This window comes from Ictalurus punctatus, chromosome 13, assembly GCF_001660625.3.
Source record: "Ictalurus punctatus breed USDA103 chromosome 13, Coco_2.0, whole genome shotgun sequence".
Taxonomy (NCBI): domain Eukaryota; kingdom Metazoa; phylum Chordata; class Actinopteri; order Siluriformes; family Ictaluridae; genus Ictalurus; species Ictalurus punctatus.
In genome coordinates, this window is record NC_030428.2 from 18,535,114 (window position 1) to 18,560,000 (window position 24,887).

General features: G+C 40.9%; 1 protein-coding gene across 1 annotated transcript in view; it reads right to left on the reverse strand.

Annotated features, from left to right (window-relative positions):
• LOC108273706 (cadherin-18) overlaps positions 1-24,887 on the reverse strand; it is a 163,752-nt gene that overhangs the window by 100,247 nt on the left and 38,618 nt on the right. Inside the window, 1 exon segment of the mRNA XM_053685169.1 lies at positions 3,469-4,134. Coding sequence (XP_053541144.1) covers positions 3,469-3,717 — 249 coding nt within the window. The 5' untranslated portion in view covers positions 3,718-4,134.

Genomic DNA, 24,887 nt, shown 5'->3' on the forward strand with positions numbered 1-24,887 from the left:
ATCCTGGGAACACTATTCATTAGCCTGTGATTCCTGAGCAAGTAAAGAGCTTTTGATGCAGCAATTGTACACACTGTTCCAGTGTTCATAATTACATTGCAATTCATTCTAGCTCACACATTACACATGAGTGAAATGACAACCATTACCATGCACAGATTGACTACTCTAAACATTTCCTCAAATGTTCCATCAAATAATGCAGAAATGATTTTTCAGGTATCAAGTGACAGTATTTTACACCAGCAATTTGATGTTAATTTTTCTAATCATTGATTCGACTTGCTTTGACATTGTTTACCAATGGTAACGCTTTCAGTGTGATGTGAGCACAGACAAAAGAAAAAATAAATAAATGAAGCAGTCAGTCATCAGTGGGACTGTGCAGGGAGCAGGCAGAAAGCTCTCCTGTGTTCAGTTATATGCATGCATTTGCAATTTTAATTCAGTGACGATACCACATCCATGCATTCACATACACACTGGACTTGCTGGGTGCTAATAATAATATCCAGGAGTCTTTTTTTATTTAATCAAGAGTCATTTTACATCATGGTTTTATTTTATCAACCCTTGTGATAGCACCTCTTGCAAGTAAACAAGGAACTTAGACAGCAATAAAGATTATGGATTTCTTGCATGCATGTGTGTCAGATATTATCCCTCATAATGAGCTGTTTGTTCTTAATGGCATGTTTTCATAATGGATTAGTGAATTTTGTTGGCGTAATTTGTTTTTGAAATGTGCCGTGTGAGATGAAGGTGAAGGTGGGTTGTGGAGTGGGAGAGCATCTTGACTCACCATGACACAGCCAATAAATCAGCACACTTCAAAACCAGCCACAAAGCAGGTAAGACCACTGCATGAAAAGTAGTTATTATTTCATGCAATTATAGGCCTGATAAGGTTCCATCATTCAAGAATGCAATTCAATCAGCGCTGTCCTGCTAGTGCCCTTTCAGGACTACAGGTACAATGGCACAGCAATGGTACAAACCTGATTTTGGATCCAACCTCAAGTGATTTTTAAGTCAGAAACTGCTCCATTCATCAGCAAGCAGATTGTAGGAGGCAGATTGTTAAGTTTACCCAACATAGACATTGACTATACAGTATATACTATATTGCTGTGTGTTGTTACAATGTTGTATCATTGTGTATTTTTATCTCTCCATGTCTTCTCTCTTCTGAAGCACAGTATGATTGTTGCAATTCAGGAACATTTCTACTTAACACATATTAGGTAACTGGCTGAACTGTTGCTTTTTTGTCTCATTGTGCAAGAAGCCACTGAGAAGACATGAAAGAACATGGCCAATCTGTCTTCCCGATCTTTATTTCAGACAAAAAATGAAGAAAAAAGCAAAAAAAAATTAAAAGCAATTTGTTGAGCACTGTTTTCCTCTATCTTTTTTGTGAGAATATCAAGTGAGAATCTTTAAATTCTCATTCTGCATATTTTCCTAAAATAATATAATTCAGTGTTTGTTTGGAAAACCAATCATGACATTATGTCTAAATGATTCTCTGTTGTTTCTAATAATTATTTCTATATTAGATTATTATAACCTATCTGGATTATTTTTTATTTTACTCTCCATTTTCAATGACATGTAAAGATGATTCAAGCAAAGTTTCAATAAAAAATTCCCTTTCAGGAGTTGTTTCAGGTAGAAATTTGTCTTTGTTATTTCTTACAAATCATACAAATACAGAGATACAAACCAAAACAGATTGACTGGAAAATATTGCCATTATTGTGAGCTGATTAGAGGCAAACCAAGAAAGAGTTGTTCCAAATGTTAGTACAAAACATGTGCTGATGGCATGAGCATGACTAATCTACAGTATCACGAGTCATATGAGCCAAGTCAAATCAAATGCAGCAGTTTTGGTTTCTGTTTGGGTAGTAATGCTAGCTTTCTGACTCTAATTAAATAAATGATTCCCAGCTACACTATATAGCCAAAAGTATGTGAACACCTGACCATCACACCTGTATAAAATTTCTATAACTGATATCCACATTATTTTAAATCTTAGCTGCATGGCCTTAGTCTATTGACTAAATACCAATATATATTTAAATATTATAAATACTTTATTAGCAAAAACAAATAACTATCTGTGGTAGAATTTCGGATCCCTTCATATTTACTGCACATGTTTTATATATGCCATTTTCTATACTGCAGAACATGCAGTATATGGTCAGGTGTCCACATACTTTTGGCCATCACACTAATATATTGGCCTTCCCTTCAAACTGTTACAACAAAGTTGTAAGCACACAATTGTCTAAAATATCTTAATATGCTGTAGCATTACAGTTTCCCTTCACCCAAACCTGTTCCAGTATGAAAATGCCCCTGTGCACAGAGAGAGGTCCATAAAGACATTTGCCTAGGTTGGTGTGAAAGAAGTCAAGTGGTCCAAGCCCTGACCTCAACCCACTAAACACCTTTGGGATGAATTGGAATGGCAGTTGCACACTCTCTAACTTTGCATCAGCACCTGACCTCACTAATGCTCTTGTTACTGAATAACCACAAATCCCCACAGCCACATTCCAAAATCTAGTGGAAAGCCTTCCCGGAAGAGTGGAGGTTTTTATAACAGCAAAGGGGGGGGGGCCAACTCTATGTTAATGCCCAAGGTTTTGGAATGGGCACATTATGAGTGTTATGGCCAGGTGTCCACATACTTTTGTTCATATAGTCTTCGTCTCTGTAAAACACCTGCACCCATTTCAAAAACTGAAGAAGGTCCTGCAAATCTGCTTTTCTTTTTGTGCATAAAAAAGACAACTGACTGCTTTAGTGATACATTTATTATTAGATTACAATTAGAACCTTGATTTTGACTGTCTTATTGTCTTATTCCTATGGTTGTTAAAGTTTTCCAGATGATTTATAAACTATCAACTTGTTCTTTTTTTTAATGAATTCTCATTCTCATTTTTCTCATAAAACATCTGATTTTCTTCATTTTACAGCTCTTGATGTTTAGTAGATCATCAATAGCTGATTTATATCAATATATCCCTAGTCTTATCACAATTTCAATTTCAGTTGGACTCTATTGATACATTTTATGATTTATCATTGAATTAAGGAATAAAACATAACAGGACATGTTTTCATAGGAAAATACTCAATGACTGGGTGCAAATTCATGCTGCAAATTCATTCTGTGTAAATGGCTTGAATTCACTACAGTCTTAATGTAGTGTGTCAGTATTTTATAAACTAGAACCATTTTTTTCCCCTCTAAACAGAGTCACTGGAAGTATGTTTTGGACAAAAGCATCTGACTTCAATAGTGACTAATCACGAATAAAGATTGTTAAGATTTTTATTCAAATAGGATTATGTGTTTTATATTCTTGTAACACATTTAGAGTACACTATTTTAGATCTGCAAGAGGCATATTTAAGGTGCATAAGATATTAAGGTACATTGCCTACCTTTCCTACATACTGTGCATCTGGTCCAATGTGCTCTTCCAGTACAAAGAACTGGTTCCATATCCATCCCCGCTTTGGTCTGTGGTGGACTTCTGTCTCCCCATCTTTTGTATGGTTGTGACTGTGAGTGAGGTTGTGATTCCTAGAGATCATCCTGGCCTGTCCGTGGTGACTTGCCCCATAGCCTCTCTCCAGGAAGCAGAGACAGAGAAGCACAGGACACAGACAGGAAGTTGGACCCACCTTCATGATGGTCAGTAATAACAATATTTCCAATATTCCAAAATAATGTGTTTTCCCAAGGTATCACAATATTCCAAATGATTGAGATAATCCAGTAGCAAGTATATTCCTATGGATATGGGCTATCTTCTGCTTCATGAGCTTCTTTTTCATCTGCCCCCTACAGTCAGTTCTGTAACCCTCACAGCTATAACCTTCCTTTGGTGCTATTTTAGAGAAATGAGATCCAAGAAGAGAGAAGGGCCAGAGTCAGAGGTCCAGAAAGCTTTTATGATGCTCATGTTTCAGTCATCCATATCAGCATGGCTGTACAAATGCATTTACATAATGGATTCAGAGGACTTCTGCTTCAGGAAACAATTCGTATTGGGTTTAGAAAGGTTTTAGCAAAGTTGTGCAGAGACACCGGCCATCTTGAAATACCTAGAGAAGCAAAAAAAATAATTATATTTATGAGCTTTAAATTAAGTTAGCTGTCTATAATCACAATATTGCACACAATACTGATATGTACCCATATTCATGCATACAAACTCACAGTATATCCAAAAACAATTGTTTGTAGCTTAAAAAAATTGAGAATACACACAAATAATTGCCCAGCCCATACTATGGACAGTACTTAAGGATGATTTATGAATATGTTTTGCTCTGGGTATCTAGATTGTCACATGCTTGTACAACAAAGCTTTATTGAGAGTGCATTTGTAATGTTCAGGGAAAATGTCAAGCTTTATTTAACAAAAAGATATCTATTAAAGTTCCCTTTTCAGTTTATACTTTTCTGAACACAAGTGTTTGATCTTGATTAAAGCTGAATGAATTCAATTGCTAGAAGGTGGGTGGTTACTTTAAAGTGCATTCAAATGTCCATATGGATTTACAGTATAAATTGACTTCAAGAAGACAAACATGTACACATTTACCAGTGTAGCTGTTTTTCCCCCTTCCAGGATACCAGAATATGATAATTTGAGGTGATAAATTACACAGACATATTTTTTTTTAAATAACCTAATAATTGGAATATGCTTATTTGCAAAACTGCATGGCTTAGATGCTGACACATGTAAGAATCCAGCTTTTACAAACCAAGTTCTTAAACCAGATGCGATTCCTATAAACCCAACACTTTATGGCATTTCCAGATTCATAACCATTTCCATCCATCCATCCATACATACATTTTCTATACTGCTTATCTTACAGGGTCCCGGGGAACCTGGAGCCTATCCCAGGGAGCATGGGGCACATCGCAGGGCACAATCACATACACAGTCACACACCCATTCATACACTATAGACACTTTGGACACAGCCTACCATACAAGTATCTGGACTGTGAGAGGAACCCGGAGGAAACCCCCGCAGCACAGGGAGAACATGCAAACTCTACACACACAGGGCCATGGCAGCAATCAAACGCCCAACCAACAACAAACAAACAAAACACGTTTAAAAAGGTACAACGGTTAGCATTAGGAGTAGGATTAGTGCCCATACCTTTGTAATCATACAAAATTCAACCACAGTCCACAGTCATTCAAGTACTACTTTTGTTGAAATAGCATAAAGGGGGAAAGAAACATTGGAGTGGAAGTGGAAGTAATCAATGAGAAGGTCTAGAGAGAACATAGAGACAAAGTATGCAGAGAGAAAGAAAGTTAAAGTTAAACTGTCAGGAATGCATTAGGAAAAAACACTAATGCACTTTCTTCACATTGTATTTATGACATTGCTGAAAAAAAATTAACTGTGTTATTTAATGATGCCTGGATTGGATTTTGGCAGTGTGCATTTAAAATTTGGAGTGTGTGGGAAGGCTGGCTGCTTTTCATTAAGTAGGATGTTGGTCTGATTGTAATTAAAACACCTCATCATACCTACTCTTCTCATCTTCCAACAACCAAACCTCTCTGTTTCCTTGGCACCTGCCTTTCAGCTATGGTCAACAAAAGACAGCACGCTTGTAGCAAATGAAGGTTCAAAGAACAATATGACTGGAGGAAGCTATTTGCCTACTAGCAAAGTTGAAAGGTATAGACACATTTGTGTGTGTGTGTGTGTGTGTGTGTGTGTGTGTGTGTGTGTGTGTGTGTGTGTGTCAGTGACGTGTGGTCAGTGACGTGTGTCAGATGACACATGATGATAGCATGATGATAGAATGAGTGAATGATGACCAAATCCTATATAGAGGAAAAACATAGTGACAGGGAGAAGGAGTATGAGAGGGAATGAGAATGAAGCATACAGAGTTATGAGACATCTGAGAATTGGACGTGTTAAAACTAGAGAAAATGGGTAAAAAGACATGCACACATTAAAATGAATCGATAAATTGATAAATACCGGTACACAAGATGGGTAGAGCAATAAACAAATAGCTAATTGGATAGGTATAGCATGGAGAGGGAGACCCTATTCAGATAATATTGGAGATAAAATGAACAGGAAGCAATACATTTATTAATCTGGTAACAGATTAGGACATCAAGCAGAGTTGTTAAAAGGAGACTGAACAGAAATAGAAACACACACCGAAGTGAGATGTAACTGCGTGGGTGAGGTTTGACACAGAGGGGTGAAAAAGTCTCACATTTTTCCACAGTATGCTTATTGTAGCTAATGTAGACTACCAGCCAAATGTCTCTCACCCTCCACTGTGAAATATGCACAAACAGGTGCTTGCTCCCACACACACACATGCATGCATGCACACACACACACACACACACACACACACACACACACACACACACACACACATATACCGAGAGAAACAGAGACAGAAAGAACAAGTCAGAGAGAAAGATTAATTTCAAATATAGTCAAGTAACCACATATATTCAAGCCAGATTCTGGGTGAAAATCTTTTATTTTCTGACAACTGCACATGGACAGAAATGCTGTGAAAGACATCTTGTATTTTTTGGTAATCTACATCAACCAGACAGGAATAGTTATGCAATAAAGTCAGAAAAATTACAGTTTTCATTTCTGCACACTATTGAGAAGAGGGAAACTGCTTGAATTAAAGTATTCATTCAGTTTTCTGATTTTCTGGCCTCTCTGGTGACACATACTGATAGACTTCTGATTCTAGGCGATTTTAATATACTGTCTGTTGCCAGTTGAAACCTCTGGTAAAGGAGTTTTTATGTCTTATGAACTCTTTTAACCTAGTCCAATCTGTTTCTGTACCTACACATCAGAAGGGTCATACTCTTGATTTAGTACTATCATTTGTATTTTTCTGTGGCAAATCTCGAAATATGTGATGCTGATATTTCTGATCATTGTCCATTTGTTTTTGAATCTGTGCTGTCATGTGCTATGTCCAAATCTTATCACCTACCATGTTGTTACAGACGTTTCAATCCCACTACTGCCAGGCTTTTCAATGATGTCTATATATCTACTTAACTGCCAAATACTGTGAAAGTTCTATCCTCTTGTGTCAATTCTGATGAATTGGTTGGTCTTTGTATAAGTACTTGCATTGCTACCTTGGACTCAGATGCCCCCCTTAGGTCACAAAGACCCAAGGTGATGCATAAAGTCCAGCCCTGGCTAATTGAGTCCACCCCTGCCCTTATAAGGAGTGTAGGTGTGCGGAATGCAAATGGAAGCTACATGTATCTTATGAAATTCTTAGGGATTGTCTTAGGCAGTATCAGAGCTCTGTTAAAGAAGCACAGTTTAAATATATGTTAAATTTAATTGCACAAAATGCACAAAGGCCAAAGGTACTCTTTAGTAAATGGCGCACTTTAGTACAATTAATGGCATAATAAATCCTACTTCGAGTGGCCCTTTAGAAACTTCTACTGTCCTGTATGACCAATTTGCTAATTATTTTATTCATATAGACTACGTTTACATGGACAGCCGTGGGCTGCATCCCAAACCACGTACTTACCTACTATATAGTAGCCGAGATACATGTATTTCGTCTACTATATACACATGTATTTCACCTAATGTATAGCAGGTAAGTATGCGGTTTTGGACAAAGCCGTGCTCTCTTGTTTGCTGTAAAACAGTTGAGCACTGCCGTGTGTGATCGTGTCCTGTCACAAAATGCGGTGAAAACTCTCACACGATGTTAATAATGTGATTAAGGTGTTTACATGTCTGTAATACACGTCGATAATGCGACTAAAACAGGAGTACTCCACATGTCTTAATTCAATTTGTGTTTACTTTGAGTATGACTTTAATCGGATTAAGGTAATAAAAAACATGGTACATGGTAGTTTCTTAATCAGAGTATTGTCTTAATCGGGTTAATATTGGATTATTGTTGTCCATGTAAACGTACTGATAGTTAAGGACATAAGGTCTAAAATACCACCCTATATCTCTGTTCTCTTAGAAACTGTCACGATCCCCCCTGTAGATAGCGCTGCGGTGCGCGACGTGCACGGAGAGCCAGAGGGTACACGTGTGCATGCGCTGTGAGTGCACATGGACGATAGGGACTTTGTTTACAATGCACATGTGAGTTTGTTTGAGTTTCTGTTCTGACTCCTCCCTGTTTAGTTATTGGTGAATGTATCGAGAGTGTATTAATTGTTACCAGCTGTCGGCGTTCAAGGTAAATTACGTGTGTTATTCAAACCCCTTCGTGTAGCTGCGAATGGCGCACAATATTAAATGAGTGTATGAAGGTCAATGAGTTAATGAGTCAATGAGTCAATGTGTAACAGAGTGCTTAGATATGGTTAAGTTACCATGTCCGGTTCTTGTTTCATGCCTTGCTTCTAGTTTAATGTTTAGATCTCGTTTTCTGTTCTGACCTTTTGTTCGAGAAATAAAGTCTTTCATCTGCATCTGTTTCCGCTTCGAGTCCTGAATCGTAACAGAATACTGCGCCCAAAAACACGGAAGCAGCGGATAAACATGGACATCGCTTGGTCAACCCTATTTGTGGAATGGCATTGATCCTTTCAAGAACAGAGTAAAGCAATAAACGAACGCCTAGATCAGCTCAATCGCTTAATGGAGCAAAGAGCTCTGCTGTCGCAAGCTGGGCCATGTGCCACGTCGCGCCCGGTGCAGTTTTCCCCGCTGCCCTGTCCCATTGAGGGAGCTGCCCCGCTGTCCTGCCCCGCCGAGGAAGCCGTCCTGCTGTCCTGCCCCGCCGAGGGCGGTGTTCCGCCTATCCGCTTCACAGCGGAGGCCACTCAGTTTCCTGGTTCAGCAGAGGACAGGTTACCCAGGGGACCAGGACCGCCATTGGAGTGTTCTTTGGCACTCCGGGAAAAGCGCCTTTGGGAGGAGTACATTTCAGTCTGACACATTTCGGTCTGGTTTTAGGGAACTACACAGTACCGAATCTGCTTTGCTAAAGGTTACCAATGACATTTTACTCTCTTGACGCTGGTTCCTGCTGGATTTAAGTGCGGCCTTTGATACAGTAGATCATGACATACAGTGAGGGAAAAAAGTATTTGATCCCCTGCTGATTTTGTACGTTTGCCCACTGACAAAGAAATGATCAGTCTATAATTTTAATGGTAGATTTATTTGAACAGTGAGAGACAGAATAACAACAAGAAAATCCACAAAAACGCATGTCAAAAATGTTATAAATTGATTTGCATTTTAATGAGGGAAGTATGTATTTGACCCCTCTGCAAAACATGACTTAGTACTTGGTGGCAAAACCCTTGTTGGCAATCACAGAGGTCAGACATTTCTTGTAGTTGGCCACCAGTTTTGCACACATCTCAGGAGGGATTTTGTCCCACTCCTCTTTGCAGATCTTCTCCAAGTCATTAAGTTTTCGAGGCTGACGTTTGGCAACTCGAACCTTCAGCTCCCTCCACAGATTTCCTATGGGATTAAGGTCTGGAGACTGGCTAGGCCACTCCAGGACCTTAATGTGCTTCTTCTTGAGCCACTCCTTTGTTGCCTTGGCCGTGTGTTTTGGGTCATTGTCATGGTGGAATATCCATCCACGACCCATTTTCAATGCCCTGGCTGAGGGAAGGAGGTTCTCACCCAAGATTTGACGGTACATGGCCCCGTCCATCGTCCCTTTGATGCGGTGAAGTTGTCCTGTCAGCTTAGCAGAAAAACACCCCAAAGCATAATGTTTCCACCATCAAACATGGATGGTGTTCTTGGGGTCATAGGCAGCATTCCTCCTCCTCCAAACACGGCGAGTTGAGTTGATGCCAAAGAGCTCCATTTTGGTCTCATCTGACCACAACACTTTCACCCAGTTGTCCTCTGAATCATTCAGATGTTCATTGGCAAACTTCAGACAGGCATGTATATGTGCTTTCTTGAACAGGGGGAACAGGGGGACCTTGCGGGTGCTGCAGGATTTCAGTCCTTCACGGCGTAGTGTGTTACCAATTGTTTTCTTGGTGACTATGGTCCCAGCTGCCTTGAGATCATTGACAAGATCCTCCCGTGTAGTTCTGGGCTGATTCCTCATTGTTCTCATGATCATTGCAACTCCACGAAGTGAGATCTTGCATGGAGCCCCAGGCCGAGGGAGATTGACAGTTCTTTTGTGTTTCTTCCATTTGCGAATAATCACACCAACTGTTGTCACCTTCTCACCAAGCTGCTTGGCAATGGTCTTGTAGCCCATTCCAGACTTGTGTAGGTCTACAATCTTGTCCCTGACATCCTTGGAGAGCTCTTCGGTCTTGGCCATGGTGGAGAGTTTGGAATCTGATTGATTGATTGATTGATTGCTTCTGTGGACAGGTGTCTTTTATTCAGGTAACAAACTGAGATTAGGAGCACTCCCTTTAAGAGTGTGCTCCTAATCTCAGCTCGTTACCTGTATAAAAGACACCTGGGAGCCAGAAATCTTTCTGACTGAGAGGGGGTCAAATACCTATTTCCCTCATTAAAATGCAAATCAATTTATAACATTTTTGACAAGCGTTTTTCTGGATTTTCTTGTTGTTATTCTGTCTCTCACTGTTCAAATAAACCTACCATTAAAATTATAGACTGATCATTTCTTTGTCAGTGGGCAAACGTACAAAATCAGCAGGGGATCAAATACTTCTTTCCCTCACTGTACTGTTAAAGAGACTTAATCATGTGGCTGGGTTTCAGGGACCCGTGTTGAAGTGGTTTGCCTCTTAGCTTTAACATTAACTTTTTCTGTTAATGTATGAAATTGTTTCACATCTCATGCACAGATCTCTTATGGTGTTCCCCAGGGTTCCATTTTGGGACCTCTTTTGTTTGCTCTACAATATATAGGTTTCCCCTTGGTCACATCATTCAGAAACAAAACTTATTATATCACTATTATGCTGACAACACACAGCTTTATTTTCCTGTAAATCCGAATAATAGCTGTTCTGTCAAAACTGTTTGAATGTCTTCATGACATTAAATGCTGAACGGACATGAATTTATTTATAGTTAAATAGTGTTAAAACTGAAATAATCATTTTTGGCCTACCATTTTGAACTACTGCTATTTTCATATTTTCAATCAGGTCCTTTGCCGACCAATGTGCATGATTGTGTCAAACACCTTTGTGTCATTCTAAATTCTATGTTGTGTTTTGATAAGCAGATCAGTGCTGAAAAAAGCTGTCAAAACAGCTTTTTTCAGATGAGATCTATTGCTAAAAGAAAAAAAATACTCTCTAAGAAGAACATGGAAGTGGTTATTCATGCTTTTATAGCATCAAGGTTAGACTACAGTAATTCCCTCGATGTTGGATTGCCTAAAAGTGCTATAGATCACTTGCAAATGGTACAAAAATGGTGGCTAGATTATTGACTAGCACCAGAAAACGTAAGCGTATTATTCCTGTCCTCGTCTCTTTACAGTGGTTGCCAGTCAATTTCTGCATTGATTTTAAAATTCTGCAATTCCTTTTTAAAGCTTTGTTTGGGCTTGCTCTCCAGTACATATGCAATCTCCTTACACCGTATACTGCTGCAAGATTTCTTTGATCATCCAGTCAACTACTCCTTTCAGTCCTTCATTCACATTTTAAAACCAAAGGTGACCAGGCTTTCTCGGTAGCTGCTCCCAGGCTCTGGAATAGTCTCCCTTTTCATATTAGATCCTCCCCCTATTGCCATGTTCAATCTTCTCTGAAGACCCACTTTTATTATCTTTTAATTCAATCTGAGGGTGTAAACTTTTCATTTGTCCCATCGGTATTTGATACTTTTAAATGTTTGTTTTAAATCTGTTTTGTACTACTTGTACAGTATATTGGTTTCAACTTCTGTTGTTTTTAAAATGTGAATGATAAATAAATAAACTAAACTAAACTTGACTCTCTCATCTCCTTTCTCCATGTCTTGTCAAATCTGGTTATGACGAACTTGGTTGATGTTTAAAACTTTGCACAGGGTGATTTGTTTCCCATCTCATTTTTTTTAACCACATAATTTATATGCTAAATTAATGCATATACTAAATTAAGGCAAGGTTAATTTTGTGGACTGTCAAACAGCATTTATTTCTGATGGGTCAGAATCAAGGGCTACGAGGACAAACCAGAGTCCCAAGAGGATGTCCGCTTCATACACCTTCTTAGCGATAACATCAACTGTCACTACCCTTTAAGAGCAGCAGTCCTCCTTCACTACCTAAGAACAAGAAGGTCGCCACTACACGACTACTGCACTTAACGAAGAGGTTGACGATTAACCAACAGTGTTATCACAATTATAAGGCCTTCATGGAAGAAATGCTTAGCAAGGGAGATACAACTAAAGCCCCGACAACATCTGACAGATGGTAGTATGGTACATACTACATCATGGTGCTTACCACCCCCAGAGAAGTTGGGGCTGGTATTTGATTAGTCTGCAAAATTATGTGGCATTTCTCTTAATTATACTCTTCTCACTGGTCCAGACTTAATCAACTACTTGGTGGGAGTACTTTGCTGGTTCAGGAAAGAAGCTGTCGCTGTGATATGTGACATTGAAAAGATGTTCCATCAATTAATTCCTTGTTCCACATGACAAAAGAAACTACCTGAGGTTCTTATGGTGGAAGGATGGAGATTTGGAAAGAGATCCCCAAGATTACAGACTGGCCATTCACCTTTTCGGTGTTGCCTCATCACCAGGATGTGCCAATTTTGGTTTTAAGTACCTAGCAGCACAGTACAAGTCTAAGTATCCATCAGCTTTGGCATTTGTGAAGAACTCCTACATAGATGATGGATTGATCTCTGTTCCATCGATCCAGGAAGCTAAAGATCTAATCATTGGACTGTAAGCCCAAGGACGGTGCAAGCATGGGGGTCTATGTCTTCACAAATTTTGTTCAAATGAAAAAGAAGTCCTACAATGTGTGGATTCTTTAGAATGGGCAACGGCCACCAAACCGCTCAACCTTAATCCTGAAGCAACAGGATATGTCTTTGGCATTCAATGGACTACAAAAGATAATACCTTCAGTCTTGATGTCAAACTGAAAGACCAGCCATCAACAAGTTGCAACATTTTGTCAATCATTGCTTCTTTGTATGATCCTCTTGGGTTCATCGCCCCTTTCCTTCTGAAATAAAAACTTTTTGTCTTTCTGTATAGTTTTACCGTGCTTTGCGGTGTTGTGAGGTGTTATGAAGTGATATGAATGCAATGAAGTGAATCACTGTGTTAAGCACAATGCTGTAAAAGATTGTGATGCATGAAAATTATTCAAAACAAGACAAGGCATCTTCAACATTAAAGTTTATAGCATCCAAGCTGAATAAATCAAGAGCACCTGTTAGAAACTCTCTGCCTCTTTCTTTTGATACCAAAGGGGGCCACTACACAAGGTGTTACAAAGCATGGAGACATAGGAGAAATTAACACTTTTTAGCTAAACATACTTTTCATACTTATTTTCTATAATTTACAGTAATGTGAAAAAGTTTTAGGCACATGCAAATAAATGCTGTAGAGCAACGATACCTTCAAAATAATGAAATTGATTGTTTCTACATTTTAAAAAATAACAAAGAGCAGTAAACAGTAGTAAACGAAACAAAGTCCATATTTTGTGTGACAAATAAATAAAAATAAAAATAGTAGTCTCCAGTAAAATTTGCGCAATTTTATGAGGAAATTAGCTGTCAAGTTATATTATAATTACCTGAAGCTTGTGTAACATCATGCCTACTTATAGGCCTGCCGTGATCAGGTGACATGGCATTTAAGCACATCGCGTGATATATAAACGGCACCTGTGAACCATGTCGTCAGCCTTATTATCTTCAGCGAGAATGCATGTCGGTCATTTGTTTAACGCTCTCAAACAGAGTCTTCATGTCCTCTGTATCTTTTCAAAAAAAGAAAAAGAAAGAAAAATTTCTTTACTTTTCTGTCTCTTTAAAAAAAAAATTTAAAAAGAAGAAAAGTATGAGTGAGAGGCAATTCAGACAATGTATTACGCCTTGCTCCCGTTTCATCGTGGGGGGTCTCATATGGGTCTGGAAGAGGAGCTGGGTAAGGCTCTCCGCTGGATTTTAGAGCTTGCGTCGTGACTCCTTCAGCTATGGAAAGCCACAAAAAAATGTATTCCTCTCTGACACTGAGAAGTCAGAACGGTGTGGTAAAACTGAGAGCAGCTCTCAAGCATATAAAGAGCTGCTTGAAGTGATTACAAAGGCTGGATGAGCCAATGAAAATAAATCTCCCTGACACTGTAGAAAACTCCCCTTTTTTCCAGATGTGCATGACAACATATCACGCTTCTGGTGGAAAACAACGCATAAACCATATTTATAACCCCAAAATGTCGGATTAATCATGGGGCATGAAAGGCACGACTATTTAGCTATGCTGAAGTTGGAGGAGCTACCTCTCTCCATTGATGGCAGGTAATTTAGGGGGGCCGGCTTTGCCATCCAAGCCATGTAATACCACCGTGGCATTGGTGGGCAAGGCCTATGTGTTATTGGGTCTTGCTTGTGGGTCACTGCAGACTATAGTGGTGTTGCAGGCCTACCAAGCAGACATGCTGAGTGTTGCTGAGACATTCAGCCAGTTCCTTCCCTGTTGTGTGGAGTCCACCTGGGCATCCACAAGTGGAGCCAGTGCCAGCGCTAGTGCGAGGGAGGCACAGAAGGCAAATGTGGTGGTCCGCCTCCCCACGCAGACAGCCAGGGGAACCGAGTGGCCACAGTCGCAGCCTGCTATTAGGCCTGATCAGAGAAATGCCAAGCAGACAAAGGAGGAGCGGTCTTGAGGGGCCGTGGAGGGACATATCAGGGGACATGAGATTGTAAGGGCAGTTAGCCCCCAGTACTACTGTAGGGCCTCCCCTAGCCAAGTTTTCAGTGTTCTCTGGTCAGCAAGCTGTCACAGGGCAACGAAAATCTGATGCTTTCCCTCCAATAGAATGTGGAAACGTTAACATCACTAAAAGACCATCTGTCAGCATGGAAACTACTGCCAAATGTGTCTCCATTGGTTCTGTCTACCGTAGAAAATGGTTACCGGGTCCAGTTCTGAACTCGACCACCCCCCTCCCGCCAGTTCAGAGGTGTGCTCACCACAGTAGTCAGCACACAGCAGAGTCCAACGTTAGTGCAGGAAGTAAGATCCCTCTTGGACAAAGAGGCCATAGGACATGTACCCCGTTCCCTGAGGAAGGGAGGTTTTTACAGCCCTTAGTTCCTGGTCCGCAAAAAAGATTGGGTATGCAGCCAATTTTAGATCTGCATCATAACTGTAGTCTTCGGACATACAGGTTCAAGATGCTGATGCCCAAACTTATCGTTCCACAGATTCAGTTTGAGGATGGGTTTGTGGTGATAGATGCATAATTACACATTTTGCCCAGTCACAGGAAGGGCATATTTCCATATTGCCCAGTCACAGGAAGTTCCTGAGGTTTGTGTTTGGAGGCAAAGCATACCAATATCGGGTTCTTCCCTTCAGGCTAGCTTTATCCCTTCACACCTTCACAAAGTGCATGGAAGTTATTCTGGCTCCATTGCGACTCCAGGGCATCTGTGTACTAAACTCCCTGGATGACAGGTTAATTCTAGCATGATCCAGGGAACTGGTGATTCAACATCGAGATGTTGTTCTCGCCCATATGAAGAACTTGGGGCTCGGGTTGAACCTCAGAAAGGAATGCTTTCTCCAGTGCAGAGGACAACTTTTCTCAAGGTTATAAGGATTCTACTATGATGAGGGTGTTTCTATCTTCAAAATGTGTAGGGTCAATCCTATTAACATTGAGCAAGATAAAGCTGAATCTCGGCATCCCCTTCAGTCTCTATAAGAGACTGTTGGGATTTATGGCAGCATCAGCCAATGTTATACCATAGGGCCTCTTGCACAGGAGACCATTATAGTGGTGGCTGAAAACCTTTGAGAGTAATCAGTGTCATGCGGCAATGCCAATGTGAATTTGGAGGGGTCCTCGGTTTCTAGCCTTGGGTCACACTCTAGGGGGGTCTCCTTATCGCAAGACAGTATAGTAGTACCTTATTGGAAAGCTCGAATATGGTTCTCAGAGATAATATCCCTGCTAGACGGCACTCCTTGGGAGATTCCCATCTGCAGGGATCTAGTGTCTCAAGCCGGAGGGCTGATTTATCACCCTCAGCCAGAACTATGGAAACTGTGGGTCTGGCTCCTATGGGCCAGCACCTAATAGATTCTGGTCTCACAACTGAGGTTGTAAAGATCATGTTGAACACTAGCACACCATCCATGAGGAAATTGTATGCGCTCAAGTGGCGAGTTTTTGTCTCTTGGTGTGAGGCACATCAGCTAGACCCAGAGAACTGTGCAATAGCTACAGTCCTGGAGTTGTTTCAAGGACGTTTCGCAGCGGGGTTGGCTCCTCCTACAATCTGGGTCTACATGACCACCATTTAGGACAGCCACACCCCTATTGATGGAGCCTCTGTGGGGCAACATCTTCTAACTTTGAGGTTTACGCATGGTGTCAGGTGGCTGAGGCCCATCTGCAGACCATGCATACCTTCCTGGATTAGCCAAGGCCTTCCTGTATCCTAGGCCAGATTATATTCCTAAAGTGCCTACATCTGCTGCCCAGCAAGTAGTGATGCAGGCTTTCTGCCCTCCTCTGTTCCACACACCGGAACAAGAGAAATTGCACCGACTGTGTCCAGTAAGGGCTCTCTTTACTTACGTCCACCGCTCTGGCCAGTCGTGTAAGTCGGAGCAGCTGCTGGTCTGCTTTGGTGGCAACAGTAGAGATGATGCAGTGTCAAAGCAGCGCATGTCTAATCTGATAGTGGAAGCAATCTCTACTGCTTATGAGGTGTGTGGTCTCACTATGCCTCTGAGCATAAGGGCTCATTCCACTAGGGGGTCACCTCCTTGACGGCTTTGTCCAAAGGGGTATCCTTACAGGATACATATCAAATGTTTAAAATGAGTAAATGTACCATTTTAAGATAGAAATAATGAAATGTTTAATTTGATGGCCGCAACACATCTCAAAAAAGTTGGGATGGGAGCAAAAAAATGGCTGGAAAAGTAAGTGTTACTAAACAGAAACTTATAACCTAATACAGTAATTAGGTTAAATGGGAACAGGTCAGTAAGATAATTGAGCATACAAAGATTATCTTAGAGTCTCTCAGAAGGAAAGATGGGATGGAATTTGGATGGGATGGAATCTGGCATATGTTGTACTAAAACCTGTACATACCTTTCAGCATTGATGGTGCCTTTCCAGCTCTGCAAGCTCCCCATTCCATAGGCACTAATGCACCCTATACCATCAGAAATGCAGGTTTTTGAAATGAATGCTGATTTCAAAGCTGAATGGTCCCTCTCCTCTTTAGTTTAGAGGATGTGGCATTCGATTTGTCTGACCACAGAACAGTTTTCCACTTTGCCTTAGTCCATTTCAATTGAGCTTTGGCCCAGAGAAGACAGTGTAGCTTCTGGATCATGTTCACAAATGGCTTATTCTTTGGATGATAGAGCTTTAACCAGCAATTGTGGATGGCACGGCAAACTTTGCTCACAGACAATGAGTTCTGGAGGTATTTCTGAGCCCAGGCAGTGATTTTCATTTTTGTAGCCTGTACCCCAAGGGAACTTGGGTGGTGTATTTCTCGGGTGGATCTTCCAGCAACTCTCATCGTCCTGATGTCTTGCAAATGCAGTTTGCTGATCTTGGTCAATTTAATTTGCCTTTACAGATGGATCATCTGTATTTATCCATGCAGACACATCCATTGGGGGCATGAACAACACTGATTTGAGGTCCATGCCAATTAGAAAGACTCAGGTGATGGTTATTGTCATTCATTCCTATAATTCCAACAATTATAAAGTTTTTCCCCTCTAATTAGCTATCTTTTTATTTTAAGGATCTAATAAATTGCATATATAAAATTATCCTATTTGCAAGTGTCATGTTTGTGATTTTTAGGTTATTCATTAATAAGTAAAGCTTTTGACCATCAAATCAAAACAGACATAATGCTTATTTATTCAGAAACAGAAGTAATTAAATACAAAAATGCTACTTTAAATTTTAATTCCGACACTGTGCTTTCAGTTGAGGGATGTCCCATTTATATTTTTGATGAGCTGCAGAGATATGCAAGACAACTACATTATATATTTTTTTTATTTAATATATGAAATTGTTTTATTCACAAGTGTCATGCTTATGACTTTTATTCGTTATGCAGAATATTTAGATCAAGCAATGTCCAGAAATAGGTGCAGTTGTACAGCTTACCATTTAATTGTCCAGTTTAACTTTTATTTAACTGTAGCTCGAAAAATAAAAGAATCCTTTTCCATTATTTTACAATGACATAAATCACTGCCTAAATGCAGTTTGACTTTTTCCATCTTCAGAACATTTAACGAATATTGTTCATGCTAGGGAAAAAATATGCTACAATATTGTTTGCGATTTTATAATGGGTCTTATTGAGAAACTGATCATTTCTATACTATACTAATACTATACATATACAAACAACCATGCTCACTCTTGTAATTAGAAACTTGTATAAATTAGGTTTATCGTAAGTGTTGATGAGAAACGGAATATTTTTATATAAAACATACGGGATATTTTTTCTTAAACTTAACCGATCACACATTCCATTTTTTTCATGGAATAAGCGAGTGCCCGCTCTCCGAATGTTGACAACTGTGACATTGTTTATGGTGGACATGTGCATTTGTTTGTTTCTGTTCTGTCTCCTCTGTGTTCTGTCATTGCTTGTTGTTTTCAGGGTGTGTCATCAGCGTTTTCAGCTGTCAGCACTTAGTGCTGATTATGTTTGATATGTATATCGCGCACCTCCCAGTACACGGCACGGAGTATTAGATATAGTTCTATAGATGATTTAGGTTAACGTTAGATTAGTTCACTTTGTCCACGCTGGTGTTTTCCGCTCCCAGTTCCCAATCTTAGTTCCATGTTTCATGTTCCAAGTGTATAACCTTGTTTCTCGTTTCCTCGTTGTGATTGACGCTTAGCCCAGTTTATGCTTGTTTGCCGTTCGCCTGATGCTTTGCCTGTCTTTACTACGTTTTTGAATTACAATTTGGATTTGTCTGCCTGCCCTTAAATAAATACGTCTTTACCTGCATCTGCTTCTATATTCCATTCCGCCTCCATTTCCGAAACGTGACAGAATACGCCGCCTTACGTGGATGCAGCAGGAGGACGGGGGAGGCGTCACACTACGCAAACCATCCCCGTCTTGGATTCGATCCAGTTTCCGCAAGAGACTTTCGTGGATCTCCTAGATCGGTTTGATGGGTTTTTTGGCTACCCTGACTATTTTCTGGTTGACTGCCAGACATATTTCTCGGCAATGGATAAGGTTCACTGTGTCCCGGTTTTATGGCCCAACCCGCCAGTGGGCAGAGCATGTAGCAACCATGGGATCCTGGGGACTGGAGAAAAGTACTCAGTTTATGAAACTATTTCTGAAGGAGTTGGTGATCCAGGGCAGAGCTATGACCTGGATAAATTGTTGAGGTTAGTCAATGTGGCGAACAAGGCTGACCTGCCATTCCACATCTATTATGAGGGGATTGACAGGGCAGCCTCCACAGCTCCGCTACAGGTTCCGGACAACGTGGGAGAGGTTCTTCCGCGATGCATGACTGAGGGCTGCTGGAAAGAGACTCAGCTATAATGTCCCATATGCAAGAAGCTAGGTCTCCAGGAAGCATTTTTCTGCTCTAAGGAATGCTTCAAGAGCAGCTGGTGTAAGCACAAGCATCTACACAAAAAAGCCCCTGCGGAACTACAGCCCAAGGTCAACATAGCAACCTCAGAGCTCCAGCTTGATACCCACGAGGAGGTCGAGCATGCTGAGCTCCAGCCAGAGGTCAATGTGGTGACCTCAGAACCAGAGCTCGAACCTGAGACCCACGAGGTGGTCTCACCTGCCGAGCTCCAGACAGAGGTCAACATGGCGACCTCAGCGCTCCAGCTTGAGACCCATGAGGAGGTCTCAGCACCTGAACTCCAGCCAGAGGTCAACGTGACGAACTCAGAGCTCCAGCCAGAGGTTAACGCAGCAACCTCAATTCCAGAGTTTCAGTCTGAGACCCATGAGGAGGAGGTTTCAGCTCCAGAGCTCCAGCCAGAGGTCAACGTGGTGACCTCAGAGCGCCAGCCAGAGGATAACGTGGCAACCTCAGCCCCAGAGTTTCAGCCTGAGACCCATGAGGAGGTCTCAGCTCCAGAACTCAAGCATAAGGTCAAGTTCCTGCTAGAGGTCAACGAGGTGACCTCCCAGGTTATGTTCATGTTCCAGGTCGAAGAGACGGCCAACCCAAGCTCTGCTCATACCAAGTTCCTGTCCCAGGTCAAAGAGATGGCCTCTCACGCCAAGTTCCTGTCCCAGGTCAAAGAGACAGCCAGCCCAAGCTCAGCTCACGCCAAGTTCCTGACCCAGGTCAAAGAGACGGCCATCCCAGGCCCTGCTCACGCCAAGTTCCTGTCCCAGGTCGATGCCGAAGTCACAGACAACCAGGTTCTGCTCATGCTTGACACCGACGACATGGATGACAAAGTTCCGCTCACGTCCGAGTCTGCTGACACGGACAACCAACTTCCGCTCACGTCCGTGTCTGCTGACACGGCTGACCAAGTTCTGCTCACGACCAAGTCTGTTGACACAGACAACCAAGCTCTGCTCATGCCCAAGTCTGCTGACACCACCAACCTTGTTCTGCTCACGCAACCTTGTTGGCTCACAGCCAACCAAGTTCAGCCTGCAGAGTCCGCTGAGGATCCCGGTCTGCTTTCCTGTTCCGCCGAGGATGCCGGTCTGCTTTCCTGTTCCGCCGAGGAAGGCGCGCTGCTTTCCTGTTCCACCAAGGACAGCGCTCTGCTTTCCCGTTCCGCCTAAGACGGCGCTCTGCTTTCCTGTCCAGCTGAGGACATTGCTCTGCTTTTCCTGTCCAGCTGAGGATGTCGCTCGGCTTTTCTGTTCTGCTGAGGATGTTGCTCTGCTTTTTTATTCTGCTGAGGATGCCACACAGTCTCCTGGTACAGCTTGGAACATTTTGCCCAGGGGGCCAGGACTGCCAATGGAGAGGAGTCTTTTGTGGCGCTCCGGAAGGAGCTCCCTTGGGGGGTTATGTCACGGTATCCCCTTTAGGCAGCGTGCTTGGAGACTCTGACGGCGCGCTCGTGCACGAGCAAGGTGTGCGAGTGCTCAGCGAGCGCCCGCTCTCCGAATGTTGACAACTGTGCCATTTTTTACGGTGGACATGTTCATTTGTTTGTTTCTGTTCTGTTTCCTCCGTGTTCCGTCATTGGTTGTTGTTTGAGGGTGTGTCTTCAGTGTTTACAGCTGTCAGCGCTTAGTCCTGATTATGTTTAATATGTATACCGCGTGCCTCCCCGTACACAGCGTGGCGTATTAGATATAGTTCTATAGATGATTTAGGTTAACGTTAGATTAGTTCACTTTGTCCACGCTGGTGTTTTCCATCCATTACATCTGATGTAAACCAAACACAGAATTTCACAAAAAGAACATCATACCTACAGTCAAGCATGGTGGTGGAAGTGTGATGGTATGGGGATGCTTTGCTGCTTCATTCTCTCACGAGAATATCTGGTCTTCAGTCCGTAAGTTGAAACTCAAGCATAACTGGAGTATGCAGCAAGACAATGATCCAAAGCATAGGATTAAATTCTCTAGAAGTAAGTGAAAGACTGATCTCCAGTTATCAGAAGCATTTGGAGTTAAGGTGGCACAACCAGATTTTAAGTTAAAGGGAGTAATTAGTTTTTCAATTATTAAAATGGGTGTTGGATAACTTTTTTTGCTTCAATCAAAAAAAATAATTGCATTGTGTGTTTACTCAGGACACCTTTGTTTTATGTTGTAATTCGTTTGAAGATCTAAAACTATTTAGTATGAAATATACACAAAAACAGAATAACTCAGGTCGGAGACAAATACTTTTTCATAGTACTGTATATATACTTCCTTTGCTATGTACTGCATTATATTATGACAAGGGTTATGTTTGGAGAAAGGAAAAGACTGCATTCCACCATAAAAACTGCATCTGTGAAATATGGTGGTGGTAGTATCATGGTTTGGATCTGTTTTGCTGCATCTAGGCCAGGATGACTTATCATAATTGATGGAACGATTAATTCTGAATTATACCAGAAAATCTAAAGGAAAATGTCAGGACATCTGTCTGTGAACTGAATCTCAAGAGAAAGTGGGTCATGCAGCAAGACAACGAGCCTAAGCACACAAGTCGTTCTACTAAAGAAAATGTTACAGAGGAATTAAGATAATGTTTTGGAATGGCCAAGTCAATGTTCTGGACCTTAATCCAATAGAAATTTTGTGATATGACCTGAAATGAGCATTTGATTTCAAAAACCCACCAACATCCCAGAGTTGAAGCTGTTCTGTAATGAGGAATGGGCTAAAATTCCTCCAAGCCAATGTGCAGGACTGATCAACAGTTAACAGAAACCTTTAGTCGCAGTTATTGCTTCACAAGGGGGTCACACCAGATACTGAAAGCAAAGGTTTACATACTTTTGCCACTCATAGATATGTAATATTGTATAATTTTCCTCAGTAAATAAATGATCAAGTATAATATAATATTTTTGTTTAACTGTCTCCTCTTTGTCTACTTTTAGGACTTGTGTCAAAATCTGATGTTTTAGGATATATTCATGCTGAAATATACAAAATTGTAAAGGGTTCACAAATTGTGAAGCACCACTGTATTATATTAGAAAAGAAAGACATGGTCTGTGTGCGTTGTAAACAAATTATCTTGTTATGAATTTGGTGATATTAATAGTAATCTTGTGTGTATGTGGGAATGGGAGAGAGAGCTTAATAAGGAAAGAGTATGTTTACAGAAAGAGAAACGGTAAAACCAGAAGGAAATAGATTAGAAATAGAAATGAAGAAGATTCTCCTGACATTCTTATCACAGGAGAACACTGCCTGTAGGGCAGTGGGAAATTTTTATACTATGACAAAATTTGTTTACCCTTAAACCTTACTTCATCTATCTCTCTCTATCTCTCTCTCTCTCTCTCTCTCTCTCTCTCTCTCTCTCGCATTTTTAGCATGACCAAATCCATCTTCAGTATCCCATAACTTATATCCTCAAGTCCAACTATGCTGCATTGTGAAAAAACTTTATAAAAAGGTCGAGTTACCAAAGTCAGTCATCTGATGAATTAACAGAAATATTCTTGTTTTCTGTCAGTAGCAGTGTAGGCATTCAATGTGTTGTCTGTGCTAGATGCATCCTGTTATAAATCTGTGTATAAAATTCCAGAATCCAAGGGCTACCAGGGTTAACAACACCAATGGTCGTAAGAATACTGGCAGAAAATAGACAAGAAGAAATGCCCTGATTTGATTTTCATTTGGGCTGATATTTTTCAGCCCATGTCACTGGATCATCTATAACACATCATCAACAGTGATTGAGAGGGTGTATTTGAAATTCAGCTGCAGGTGTAATGAATGGGAATGAGTTGGATTATTTACTCTATCATCCTTTTTGCCCCATGCCTTTGGAGGAGAAACTAAAAATAGACAGACTATGCACAAGTCCGATCAAAGTACAAATTGAGTAAAAGTGCAGATGGCAGAACTGGAAGTTTAGTGTCTCTTAGTTTGTACAAAAGTTTTCTATACAAGTTATTTATGTATAGTATTCAGGGAAAACACAGCATGAAACAAGTGGGGCTTAAAAAAACATTAAAAGCTTATGTGTCTAGAAGATTTGTCATCAACCTGTTGATAGATATTAGCCCTCCAATCCAATATTACAACCAGCCGTCACTGCCTAAATGCAAGAAATTGTTGCTACCCTGCATTTGTCACTGAAATTTCTAAACATGGACCACTGCTGACCCACACTTTACTTAATCTGGACCACATATCACTGTGGAATAACAGTGACAAGCTCATCCAAATCTGGATGCCAGAACTCAGTTACAACTCAATATGTTTCCCAGGCGTGACAGAACATACAGCTGGACTACTGCAATTCAAATGCCACACAAGTGCCATTTCTGACCCAGATTCCAAATGACATAAAAGGTGGATGGATGGATGGATAGATAAAAAAAAACTAAACAACTTAAATGTGTGCTTCAGATGGACCACTTTTAGCCCAAAATAGTGTTGCCATGATCGACCCTCAATTTAGCTGTGTTTGGCCTGAAATCTGTAGGTGTTGGTCTATGTAGGTGCCAGGCCAGCTCCCTTATAATAGATTCATTTTGCTAAGGGCTTGAGGCACAGCGGCTAAAGAGAAATAGTGGAATACATGTTTGTGTGTGTGTGTGTGCAAGTATATTTCATCTTGATGAATCAAGCTGGTAGTAGGGGTGAATCGGAGTGTGGATGTGTGTATATGTGTGTCAAGAGGGTCACTAAGTCGGTAATGTGTGAATAGATCGCTCCAGGGCACATTTCTCATCTTATCTAGGACTACAAAATCGATAGAGAGAGTCCGTCAATTTCTCTCTCACTATCTCTTTACCTCTCTATCACTCTTTTCCTCATAACTAAACCTCACTATTTTTATTAAGCCGTTCCACCCGATTTTCATCCACCAGAAACCAGCCCTCTCTCCTCCTGCCCCTCCTCAGGACATTTCTCCAAATACATACAAACAAGCAGAAGTTCTCTGTTAAGCGCAGTATACATATACATATACACACACACACACACACACAC